Raw genomic sequence first — 13,835 nt, 5'->3', positions numbered from 1 at the left:
AAAAAGTTGCTTTGCAAAAGTTACGATGTTATTGTTGTGTCGTTGAACTTAAATTACATTACTTGAGTACTAAAGCTATAAATACTTTTGGTTAATAACTTACTTACGCAAGTGACAAACCACATGTCAGGTATTTCGAATACTTCGTTCGAAATATGTTTTCAACATTGTTGTACAACGGTCGTTTTTGAAATATTGACAAATGTATTGTAAATGTAAATTGTAACTGTTAAAATATTGTTTAACAAAACCGATCAGCGAATTGCAATATTGTAGAATGTGCTCCTATGTTGTGACCTGTCTGGGTGATACATTACAACAGCGTACAACAGCGTTCTCTGTCGTTTCCGTCGCGCGACACATTTCATATCGCCCCTGACAGTTGTCTTACCAGTTAGCAAACAAAAATGTTCTGCGCGAACACACTGTGATAATGATTCTTATTCTTCTGATGGATTTGATCTGATCTGATAAATGGGAAGTACTGGCTTCACAATAATCCCTATTCAGGGATTTCGGCGTTAAATTAGTTAATCTATTTAAGTTAACTCTTTGTGATAGGTTTTCGTGCGATGGTATTTGCACGGAAATATTCTTTAAATTCATCTAACTGTTTCGTTTGTTGATTAGCCCACAAAACCCAGACTACCCAAAGGACCCACAGTACTTAACCCAGTGCGTGGATACTATCAACAGCTAATGTTAAGACCCATTTAAACAATCCGTGGAACAACTTGGTTCTAGTTCCTCTAAAAAGATGAACATGCGATGCGCAATATTAGATGAGTTTTAAACCATTTCTTCAGCAACTGCAACAAGATCTGTACAGATTGAGGCAATTTTTAAGATGTTGTCCTTTTGAAATTTAAATCTTAACTTCCAACATACATGTTGCTGGTACTGTATTACTTGAGACTTTGTTTTTTCGAGGACCATATCTCCATGTTCTATCAATGGTTGATTGTACTTTAAAAAGTACTGCGTTAACCCGAAACCCTTATCATCATACATTTAAACTGCGTCTATATTTTGTGTTTGTAATTGGTATAAAAATGAAAGGCAATTCATTTCCATTCGTCTTTTGTAACGAATATACAAACGAACAAACAAGACACGCCCCTGCAACCATGACGCTCATGATCCGTATAACGCAACTTTAAAAACTACCACATCATTGCTTTTAATGCAACACGCTCTAAAGGGAAAATATTGATGAATAAACTGGTGTTTGAATCATTCCCGGCTTAAAAGACTGAGTGGTTTCCTTTGCTGTTGTGTAGCACTTAATATTTTTCTTACTTTAGCAGACATGTTCGTGCCCCCGTGCCTCCGTCCACAAACACAGTGATTGTAATGGGGATGATATGAATTTCCCCACTGCTTGTTTCTTGAACATGTTGCCTTATGACTTACGTGCAAAGCCACGGCAAAGTGCGAACAAACTAAGGTTTAATTAAGGCACACCAAGCAACCGCGATCGGGAAACCGCTGAAAAGTACGGCCAACGGCGTTTTTTTTGTTTCTCGCGTTCATTCTTTTCCATCAAACGAGCCCGTGGAGAAAATGCAGAAACCGTCGAAATTTCCACCTAATAAATTAATTAATACGAAAGTACCCATCGGTCGGAAAGTTGGTGTTTATGTTGCTACATTTTTTTTTCTTTTTGCTTTGTTTGCTAACCCGTTTTATTAGTCGCCCGCTGTGAAGGGGCTATGGGATGACTTTATCCATATTTCATTAGAGAAATGACCGAACAACAGCCGCTGCCCGAATGGGCTTTTGTAACGATAAGTAATGGTACCTTGATATGGTTGAAATATTGGATCGTAAAGATAAAAAGGCATACAAAATCATATCATGAATTATGAGATTTAGTTTAAAAAAAAAAACTAATGAAAATCCCGGCTCTGGTGCATGATTTGTTGCTTCGCTTCGCTCTGCTGTCGTTTGGAGACCATCGTAAAAGACGTAAATTAGCTAACAAAACCAATGGCTTCCATTTTGCTGGTGTTGATTGGTATAGATATACAGTTTTGCAATGTTTTCAACTTTATTCACGATTTGACATAAAGCAAGTATTACTCAAAACATTGCAAACGAACAAGCAAAAGCTTATTTCTGCGCCGAATGGAGCGTTAACAAGTGCGACTAACGGTCCCGGCAGCATCGTTGCTGCGTCATCGTTCCAGAACATTCAAAGGATTCTGGCGATTTTTGCATCGCTGCAGCTGCAATGCTGCACAGCATATTTATCGAGCGATTTTCGCTGGAAATTCTCTCTTTTTTCTCCCCAACTCAAGTTACCATTTTGTGATGCGTTTGAATGCGAGCGGAACAGAAGCAGAAGATAAAACATCCATTTTTTTTCTTGTACTCTGTTACCGTTTCGAGATGGAGCATCAGTTTCGCACCGTACCCGGGTACGGGTGGAAAGTTTTTCAATTCTATTTTGTGATAGCTAGTTTTCATACGGTACGAATAAATTAAAGTGAACGTAAGTTTGTTTCAGCCCGCTTGGTTGTTTCCCTTTTCATGCGCTGTGTTTTCTTGTATTCCTCCGATTCTTTTTAACGGTTGTTGACCAATTCATTCGTCCTATTCAGTTCCGGTGGTGAATTTATTTTTATGCTAAATGTTTGGCCAAACAATGTTTGATCTTTTCAAGCAGCTTCGGAAAAAATCTCGCACACGAAGCCAGCGTACAATATAAAGAATGAGTAAATTTGTTCTGCTTCTTTTGATTGCATTGCTTCGCATAGTGCAGCATCAATAAATGTAAACTTGGAATCGTTTCGCCCCGTACGGAGAGGGCTTGATGATGGTAATTAGAGCTTCTATTCGATGATGATTGCTATTTGTGAAGTATCTATGCCTCACGAATGACTTTGATTGGCATTTCTGGCAGATTTTCAAACGACCACCGCCGTCTTGCACCTTCTTGTCCGCGTATCAATGCTCGGCGGCTCATTGCACTAGCATGGCTAATGCTAAATGATAGTCCATTCATCATCATTGACTTAATGACAGCCATCGATGTGCGGAGGGTAACAAATTTATGGTCGCTTGCACTACATATCTTCGCACAACACTTCCGTCCAGGAATACATCTCCGAGGTTTGCCGTATGGTTCTCGGTTGAAGGAGTCACAGCATAATGAAACTCTCGCCCACCTTCATCCGCGCCTTCATATCTATGCTTCACCCGCGCCACAAGACGCGCGACCCCGATTATCGTCCCTGTATGTTGCGCGATATGGTTCGCTGAGTTTGCCACCATCGGCCGCACGGTCAAACCCTATTTTGTGCTAGTGATAATATTTCAATTTGTATGCAAATCTGCGCTGTTAATTTATCGCTTCCAAATCCCACAATTCATCCACCCATATTGCCGAGCAAATGTGTCCTGCACGCGGAAGAATTACGACCGCCGGTCGCCAATCGACACGGTTTTAATGATATGGCATATGCATGAGCTACGCGACGGTGACGGTCCCCTGTGTTGCAGTTGCAGCACAATCGGTATTTATCATGCATGTCATACATGATACGCTAATAAGTGCGATTAAAGCTCTGCCACAGTTAACTTACACGCCTTAGAGGATTGGACTATCTGGCCGAATTTTTGTGTTGTGCACGTTACACGTACGGTTGATTTTTTAAGTACCCATAAGCCGAGTTCCAGTACGGCCGTTCCTTTTGAATAAAAAAAAGTCGAGTTGCGCTGATGCTGATGAAAAAGGGAAAACAGAAACCATCTAGCCCACGCGCGAAACCCACAAGATACGTATTGTTCGTGCGATCACTCGTCGGTCGCCGAAATGGACTGCGATATCCATTAAGCTGTCACAAACTTGATAGATTTGGTAAGAACTGCCTGTAACGCGTACGTGAGCGCAATGTTTTTGACGTCTGCGATGCTCATGATGCGGAAGGGTATGTCAGTTTTGGCACGCGCAGTGGTAAACTTTATCTCCAAACGAACGTACGAGCGTGGTAAATGTCCAGCTTACGCACTGTCCTGTGGATGATGGCTTTATAGCTTGCAATGTGGTGCCTTCCTTCTTGGAAGCAAATCCAAACCGTAAGCATTTGTGAGACCACCGTGCAGGATGTACCATTGATAAATAGATGAAAAAGAAAACTGACAGCTAAGCCATTCCTGCAACTTATCGTTTGATTCTTCTCCGTGGAACAAATCCGTCAACATTCTTCTCGGCAGCATTCCAACGGTTCGGGATATTCTGCCAAACCGAATGGACATCCGAACGGTTCGGGAAATGGCAGAAGGCGAAGGAATGTGGGCTATTTGCGCTCAGATGGAAAGTTATGCTTGTGCAGATAACTGAGGCAGGTAACTTTGTTGTGAGTATTCTTGTTTATCAGTTATCAGATTTCTTGTTGTGTTGGCGTCGTTTAATATGCGTAACAAAGCTGAAATGGATCTTCCCTGAAACGCATCTTCTACGCGAATGAAATTAAACAAATCCGGATTTTAATGTTACGATTCTGTTATAACGTTGATAAGGGTAATATAATGATTGAATTTCATACAGGCAAACACGTCTCTCTGCTGTGAGTCAAGTTCTACGTATTTCTATAAACTCAACCGCTTTATACGCTTGTCTATTTCCAGACACCTGAAGATTGTTCCGCGGGCTCTAGCTGCACCCCGACCACCATTTCCTGGGAGGGAACGGCCGATATTCAATCGGGCGATGTGCTCATCGTTGAAATAGACGATCATCATTTGATACCCTCGAATTACAACAAGTCCACGGAAGGGTGAGTTATCCCGGAATCATCCACTTTCCTCAGCACCGTAGCTTCCACACAGCGAACGTATTTCGTGCTGCTAGTCATAAACGTCAGACATCATCCACGCGGAGAATTATTGTTTAAAATTATCAAAACGAATCTGTGAATTCGCTCATTTTTCCTGTTGGTGTGTTGCGTTCGGCTATTTCCTTTCATTCCAAGGGCTAGTAGCTTGAAGTTCTGCTTTCCCGTTGAAGGGAGGAAATAGCTATCGTAAGTAGGCAATAACTCAACCAAAGCACGCCTTGACGGTTGACTTATTGCCAAATATTATGGTCTTACAGGGTCATCCGTTCGGGCGCACGGCATTAGGCGCCATCGGCCACTCGCCCCGCGCGTCTGAATCTTGGATTTGCGTTGATTACATTCATAACTCTAGCTAAAGCAGCCCGAAATTGAAGCTATTTATATAACGATCCAAATCGTAGCTCGTCTTCAGGTGCTTTCAGTAGTAAACACGACCAGATTTCATTACACCTCCCGAGTTAATTAGCTGGAAACATCACAAAAACTACGCACCACATCAAAATTACGCCCAGCAATCGCAATTTCGGGCAAATGAACACCACCTACCTTTTCGGGCGCATATCAAATGGAGGGTGTCGTGATTAGTTAGGAAAAAAGAGTGCATAAATAGTCGCGCATCCCGATTGCTCCCATCTCGTCAGCTTTTGCAACTGTGGTCGTACGTGATAAATTTGCCCCAGTAGTAAGTTCACCGTGAGGTGCAGGGGTCGTCCATTGCTCGTTTTGATCGTACCGAGCATTGTGCACACGCGGTAATCCGATAGCCAACCCCTAGTTTTAAACCGAACTCCACCACTCGCACCGCCCGTTTCTCCTTCAGCTTTAAGCGTCATTTATTGCAAGTGGTTACGCTCATTTTCACATCCCTCACCGGAAGCCCGTAATGTATCCGGTCCGTCCGGACTCGGTACAGAGGCGGCAGCATCTTACCATTTTCCGGCGCGTTGCACACGAAATAAATCATCATTTTTCTTTTCCCTCTTCCCGGCTTTCGACCACATTTTCGTGCCGCGCCTCGCGACTCTTTTCTCACGCCACTATGTCTGTCCACCTTTTTAATTAAAATCAGCGCCCATCACACGACCACCGCCGTTTATCAAGTTACCCGGCTCGGGCACGAGAACTGCGACATTACCGAAGGCGTCCTGCTCGACATCACACCGCTGGTGGCCGACGGCAAGAAGCTGGTCACCCTTTACGACAAGGATCTGACGGAGGGAATTAATCTACTAATTGGTAAGTAAGATCTATCTCATGTTTCTTTCGTGCCTGCCAGCACGAAACTGGTACCGATTTTGGGACCGTGCGTCTCATTAGTTGGACCCTTTGCGGGTGCACGATACTGCAGGCCAATCGCGGACTCACTTTCAACGATTTCGAGTCGTTATGTTCCCTTTTTTTTGCGTGCTCACTCACTTCCGCTCCATATATCCGCCCGAGCCGAGAATGATGGCGGTTTTTCTTGGGTTTCCCGTTAGCGGCGGAAAGGTCTCGAAAGGTTACCGGGATCGTTTCCGAAACGAAAACTTGCCGGCGCACTTCTTCGGTATCCGGTACTTGGCGATGCTCCGATACAGCCATTTTGCTTCGGAAGCAGAAAATAAGCAGCGAAACATCGGTGTGCGTTTGCTGGGGAAAACCGATTAGCCCGCAGCATGGGCGCTCAGCAATGCCGTTTTTATCTTGTTCGAACACATTTTGCGCTTCGGCAATGGTCGAAGGTAGCTTACGTGACACGAATGAATATCGTTAATTTGATAATAGTATCACCATTACGTAGTTGTGAAGGAAATACTGGTCAGTGTCGTAGGACCCTCGGTAGCAGATAAAACTTTTCGTCCCTTTCTGACCGATACTTTGCAACCTAGTTTAACGGCTCATTTAGGTAAAAATCAAAACAGAAGGAACCATTCTTAATTGTTGTTTTTATTGTAAATACTTTAAAAGCTAACTAACATTACGCGTATTTGGGAAATCAGTTACATTAATTTAGGAACTTTAATTAAATGCTACGATCCCAAGGTTGGTTTCATTCATAATGATAATTCGTTTCATCGGTGACGGCACAATCTTTCCAGACCGAATGTTTCCAACCGATAAACTCTGCCACTATGAGCAGGCATTAACATTTCAGGCGAGCTCACAAGCCACTTTGTTCGGTTGTAGGGTGCGATTCAACTGTGTCGATTTGGTTTCGGTTCAACGCATTGTCAAACTACGCCAATCGGTGACCATTACAATGGCTGGTTCCTTTCTTCCTTTTGCAGTCGTCTCCGAGCAGTGGGGCCAACAGTGCGTCCGCCTGAAGGTGACCGTCAAGTCTGACAATTGTGGCGAAAATGCTGACTGCTCCGGAAAGGGTGTATGCTACTCGAACAACTCCATGGTAAGTTAACGTGCTGATGTCACTCGTCATTCTCGGGTAAGCAGCGAGCAGAGTTGGGGCTTTCTCCTGAGTTTGCAATGATTGTTTCGCGAAATAGGCAGCTAAAAATAACAGGCTCAACTGATTCACATGCTGACCAGCATCCGATGGCAAATTTACACGCACAACAAAAATATAAAATACCATACACACACATAAATGTGGCATTAGCGCGGGCCCGAATCAATCCAGCAGCTCATCAGCGTTTATTATGCCCGTTGACCATGACCGGAAACCGATGACGCCCGAATGCGCACCACTGCTGTGTACGTCGTTCCGGATGGGCCGAAATGAAATAGTGACCTCATTAATGGAGAATTGTCGTACCCGATGGTACGGAGGATGGTAAGGCATTAAGCACATTTTATGCCCGACGCTGTCGCTGAGCCACTGTGCGCGTCCACCAAATCGTCCTTCGGAGTGCTGGGCGCATCCCCAAGTCTAGTGCCAGCGAGATGTTACCGCATTTGTCATGGTAATGATGATGATAATGCCATTGCTGATGCTGGTGCTGCTGTGGCCGTTGATGGAATAGCTGTGGCGGAGGATAATAATGCAGATCGGGGGCGTCAGCACGTTGCACGGTTTCAGCCGTAGCCGCATCGTCGTTTTTGCAGATACTTCCCGTTCAAATGTTGGGAATGGAGGGGGGGGGGGGGGGGGGGGGAGAGACGCGGGAAAAATGGGAAATACGTCCCATTGTTGCATTTTCTATTGATTTCTCACACTTTGACTTTTCTCTCTGTGTATGTGTGTGCGTGTGTGTGTGTGTTTGTCTTTTCCGTCCGCCCCGATTGTTTGCTGCTATTACGCCTGAAGGAGGGATACGAATGCCAATGCTGCAGTGGATTCGCCGGCACACATTGTGAGGAGATTGATGCCTGCAGCCCATCGCCCTGCACGAACAACGGAATTTGCGTCGATTTGTCACAAGGACACGAAGGCAACGCTTATCAGTGTCTCTGCCCGTACGGTAAGTGGTGAATGTTTAGTCGTATGACAATTGTGCTTTTGGGTTTTTGCTACCTTTTGGACAAACGATCAAGCCACAATCCAACCAATAGGAGATGCTACAATAGAGTCAAATAGATGCACATTTCTAAAAGCGCCTATAACTATTCTGAGAAATACCATACTTTTAAGATGCACGGTATATTCGTTTAACGAGCAGCATTGCAGAAGCTGACAGAAATAGAAGAGTTAATGACAATTAAAGCTTCTCAATTAGTGATATGTGACATGTCGTTCTTGCAGCGGGGATACTTTCTAGTACTATTACTATTCACTCGAACACATAGCGTAAATATGATTTATTTATTCTGTGACATAAGTATCTATTTAATTATCGTATCATATTTCATAATAAAGGAATAGTTGTAGACATACATAGAGATGATGTCGTACTAAATTAAAAACAACAAAACATAATTTTACGGATAGCAAGGTGGAAGGTGGCTCGAATCGGTAAATGTACAATCCCGATGCAGTCAATACCCTCATAACGAGAATGTATTTATTTTAATTTTTCACATAACAATCAATTCTAAATAATACAAAATTAGACCTTTCAACAAGCAAAATTTTGAATAATGAGCATAACAAAGTGTAATAATTAACCAAACTTTGGCTTGATGTTAAATGATGATGATAAGTCCCACCTTGTATAAAGGTATGAAGAATTAAGGACGGAATTCTTGTGAAAAGGAACGGTGTTACGTTTTTCGAGGTATCACAGGCTCTAAGCTTTCCCTTGCGTATAGCAAGAGTCCAAAAGAAGTTATATGGTTCACTACTTTCTAGTACTGCTCAAATGCTAATACCATGGAAAGCAACAAAAACTGACTCAGTCATAGTTCTGAAAACGCATTATTATTGCCATCCGAGCATACATATTGAATGCATTTGCGTGTAATCCGTGTATTCCCCTATTGTTCGAGCATTATTTTCCTATTTAGACATGCTGTTGATGTCCTGTATATCTTTGAAAAATAATGAATTCCTCGCATTTAGTTAGGTAACCTAGGTAACCCCCAACACATGCACCGCGTGTTCGCTAGTATTATATATCAATACCTCGAACAATGCTTTCACACAGGTACTCGGGTTGTTGGCCATTTAGCAGTGTGAATATGAAGGATTTTTAAAGTTGGTTATATTAACCGCTGTTTTACTGACATCCTGACATCCGCTGTTATACTTACTACACCTCACAATCATCCCCAATCGTTGTATTTATCCCTGTTAGCCCAAGAACAAAAAACAAAACAAAACTCGAAGTGGGAAGATATTAGTGTTTCGTAAATGAAAATCTGATCACTACCACTACTAAACCAACCATTAATGAACTTGGAAAGTTGATCAATACTTTAGGATTTCAGATTCAAAATACAATAACTGCGAAGGGCTTCTAACGAAGTGCATGATAGACCCTCGAATGTAGTTCCCGAATGAGCTTATGGAGTTAATATCAAGACTAACGATAGAACAAATTCGCGATCTACCAAACATTTCTAAGGTGTTGAAAGCAAAACCAGAAGCAAAATTTAGTAACATTTCCGTATTTCTCGAATAGCTGGTAAAATTTTCAGATACCGAATATATCGACAAACAACAAAGTTTTTTTTTTCAAAGGAGCTAATGCCATGTGCTATGTGCCAATACATTCACTCACATCCATATTCACTTTGAAACGCGTTTTTCTCAAAACAACGTGTGGCAAATCGAATTTCTCGGATATCCAAAATTTGTTGGAAACCTGTGAATCAATTGGCCTGGCAGTCCTAATATTATTGTGTTATTTGCGGATGGCGGCTCTTTGTCCTATTGCCAGCCGCATGTGTGTTACAATAATCGCAAGACAATTCCTCCTTATCTTTTACCATATATCGAGCATGCTTGATTACGTTTTTACCACATATCCTTCATACTCGACTAGTACTTTTCGTACGCTTTTATTTTGCAATCGATTTCTCTTCGATTTTTTATAAAAATAGTGAAAATGTCTCATTCTTACATCGCTTTTTTAGCAGTAAACGGGTGTCATTTTACCCGAAATTATGGAAATACAAACAATAATATTGCTTTTACGCTTCTAAAAAAATTGCAAATATCTTCATATCTATTTTGATGAAGTTTTACTGGCTTCCAAGTTTTTTTGTTAGTACACCAGTGTGTACCATAAACTCGCAATGTTATTAGGCTTGTGAGCGTTCCTAATTAAAAATATATATTTTAATATCTTTTTCATTTGATCACATCGATCTACAACCTATATGAACTTTAAAAGAACATTATTTCGGTGTGGTACGGGTTATTTCATTTTTTTAAATATAAAACCTATTATCTTAAGAAAATAGAAATCATAATCCTATATTTTACCTACTTCTCGCACCGAAAGCAAGACAAACAATACCGATGAACAATAATACACACTTTTCGCAACAACTATTGTTGCATGCAAAATATCCTCATCGTGGCCACTCGAACAATTGCACCCATATTCAGCCCATAAAGTCACGTACAACCTAGCCGCGAAAGCTGGTATGACTGTTGGCGTCTAAAATGGTAGCCTCCATTGTTCAAATAAAACATCCCCAAATCGATCGGTGCTCCCGGTGGCTTTTTCGGCCAAACGATCCTGACCGATGCATGACCACACTTGCGCGAAACATTTATTGCCACAATCACCGCACAATAACAATCTCAATTTGCATCGGGTTAGCGTGCAGCATTATCGCACCGGCACCGGTTCGTACATCAAAAGCCGAACACTATTTTTCGCAAACGATTTCGTAAGCGTCCCACCCTTAGGTCGCACCGGCACGCCCGGTGGCCTCGCTGAACAATGCAACAGCGCAGGAAACAAACAAACAAACAAAAAATAGCAAATGTGTGCATAAATAAAAGTAAAACAAGCTTAATGCCTAATCCCGCTCTTTATGTGCCGGTGTTCGGGGTGTTTCGCAATTGCAAACAAATCCTGATCGCGGCCGTAGACTATGGTGGCGCTAGCCCAGCTGCTGTTGCTGCTGCTGCCAATGAGTTTCTTGTTATGCTTGTTGTTTTGTTTGTGTTTCCGTCGTTTTTTTTTATTTCCGTTTTGTGCCACGAGAAACGAGACGAAAATCAGGATCGCATAAAAATTTATATCGCTGCGCGTTTTATTTGCATTTGCGTTTGCTTTGCTTCGAGCGCCCGGCGGATTTTTCCACTTTCCTTCATTTTCTATTGGTGTAGTATAGGAGCAGAGGTGAAATGGGTAGAATTGCTTTCGTCCATTTTTTGTTTGTTGCTATTGCCCTTTCCCGAATTCTGACGACGATACATCACCGAATCGAAAGCGTCAACCTGACCTGAACAGCGCGCGTATCGATAAAATATTGAACCCGGGACCTCTTTTTTCTCCTCGGGCTGCTTTGACTGTTTTTCGGCGTTTGTGGCTGTTGGAATTGTTTCGGTTTTATGTGGATCCCATTTGAATATTTTACGACGAATGATACTATATTCCGTTTGCCACGGTCCTTCTCGTTTGTCATGCGACTGCAGACACATTCCTCACCGGTGCACCGGTTGATGGATGTATTCGTACGGTCCAATTTTGATGTGTGTATTTACATTCGCAGCCTGTTAAGGTGACTCCAGAAGTCAATAGGTCATACCATACAAATGGAATAGGTTTATGTCCTGTCTCTCTCTACCTCTTGCTGCATCCCTATGTTTTCCTTTATCACTTTTTCCGACGTTTTTTTTTCTCAAAGTCCAACCTTTTTTGGCTGTGGTTTTTAAATTCGTGTTGCGATGGCCTCTTTTTCAAAACATTGCTGCTGTTTCTCCTACAGGCTACACTGGCAAAAATTGTCAATTCGAGTCGGATCCATGCAATCCATCGCAATGCCTGAACGGTGGTACCTGTGTTGGGAATTCGACACATTTCAGGTTAGTATGCCATGCAAATACATCAACGGGGGCCTTCAACCCAATTAGCATAACGTCATACCAGGAACGTGCACCCCACTAATCAGCTGCTCGTTCGCTCGTGTTCCGTCTTTAGGTGTGATTGTACTTCCGGCTATACAGGGCCACTGTGCCAGCACAACTTGAACGAATGCGAATCATCACCCTGTGTGCATGGTATCTGTGTCGATCAGGAGGATGGATTCCGCTGCTTCTGTCAACCAGGTATGTAAGTTTATCCGCGTGTAACGTAACACTCTCAAACAATGTGCTTGTTAGGGGCAAGTTTGTGGGTGTTTGTCACTCATCCGACCCGTTCCGAACATCATTTCATTGTTTCGCGGAATGGTTTTACAAGCTGCCGTATCTGAAGTATACGCAGCACACCATCATCCATTTTTTGTGGAGTGTATGATATATTGGCTACCGAAAATAGAAGGCCCAACGCTCCGACCACTCCGACATTCGCTGGATAAAATAATGGCTAAAAAAGATGCACAAGCTTACAGCGTCGTTCCACGGCATTATCAAAACATAGTTTTTTTCCCCAACTCGCCATAGGCAATGCCCACAAGGGACCGAGAAAATGGAAAGTCAACGTTCTCAACACTCGTGCCGGAGTGAAGTGCCGCAAGGGCGGTGATAGTGCCACCGTGCATACTCACGAATACGTCGGCACCCGATAGTTGTCTGCGACTACCCACAGAAATGGAAGTCTGTGGGGAAAATAATTCAATTTACTTGTGATGGAAAATAAATTGATGTTATTGACGTGAAATTATGGTTCTGCGCCGTTTCGCAATATAAGCACCGTGCGCTGCAATCTCCGAGAAATCTGGTACGGTACAGCACGGTACGTACATCATTTTGCGTCTGATCTTATGGTGTCGTGGAAGTAAATCTTTGCACACGATGCACACGAATAGGTATGTGAAATTTAATTTCTATCTCGTGATAAGAGAATCGATCTACATACGTAAAATAAATTCAAAAATATACATGCTTCAATCATAAACGAATGGTAATTGAAGCAAATGTACATTGCAAATTGTAGAAATTCAACTGCATTGACATTCCACAACGATTACACGTAATGTATGTAAGAAAATGCTTAGTACGAATCCATGAACTTAGAGACAATGTGTTAGATAACCGGATGGTCGTTAATTAATTGTGAAAAGGAAATTTTCTAATAATAATGCCAGCATTCATGTTTTTGTAAATGTCTACATCGTTCGGAATGAACCTCGAGTATTATCAACAGCCTTATATTAATGGAAACCGAGCGATCCAAGCACACTTGAGTACTTATACCCAATCAAAGAAATCCAGCTACGCTTGAGCCCCGGAGCTGTACCAATTATTCATTGCCATCGCACATTAACGTTATGAGCCCTTCCAATCTTTAGCTTGCACCGTGTGTACTGTTAACCTTCCTTTCTGACGCTCGATTTCTTCCGCCTTGGCAGGCTTCTCCGGAGAGCTGTGCAACTTTGAGTACAACGAATGTGAGTCCAATCCATGCATCAATGGCGGCCAATGCATCGACAATATCGGCGGATTCTCGTGCAAATGCACCCGAGGCTACACGGGCAAACGATGTCATATCAAGGTAA

The 13,835-nt window shown here is 42.5% G+C and overlaps 1 protein-coding gene across 1 annotated transcript in view; it reads left to right on the top strand.

The window, feature by feature from the left end:
* LOC128301826 (platelet binding protein GspB-like) overlaps positions 1 to 13,835 on the top strand; it is a 32,791-nt gene that overhangs the window by 5,117 nt on the left and 13,839 nt on the right. Inside the window, exons 2-8 of the mRNA XM_053038460.1 lie at positions 4,633 to 4,781; positions 5,911 to 6,077; positions 7,109 to 7,227; positions 8,086 to 8,239; positions 12,105 to 12,201; positions 12,317 to 12,444; positions 13,689 to 13,831. Coding sequence (XP_052894420.1) covers positions 4,633 to 4,781; positions 5,911 to 6,077; positions 7,109 to 7,227; positions 8,086 to 8,239; positions 12,105 to 12,201; positions 12,317 to 12,444; positions 13,689 to 13,831 — 957 coding nt within the window. The remainder of the gene's footprint in view (positions 1 to 4,632; positions 4,782 to 5,910; positions 6,078 to 7,108; positions 7,228 to 8,085; positions 8,240 to 12,104; positions 12,202 to 12,316; positions 12,445 to 13,688; positions 13,832 to 13,835) is intronic.

The sequence above is a fragment of the Anopheles moucheti genome, chromosome 3, assembly GCF_943734755.1.
Source record: "Anopheles moucheti chromosome 3, idAnoMoucSN_F20_07, whole genome shotgun sequence".
In the NCBI taxonomy this organism is placed as follows: Eukaryota; Metazoa; Arthropoda; class Insecta; order Diptera; family Culicidae; genus Anopheles; species Anopheles moucheti.
This window is presented reverse-complemented; position numbering and strand designations above follow the sequence as displayed.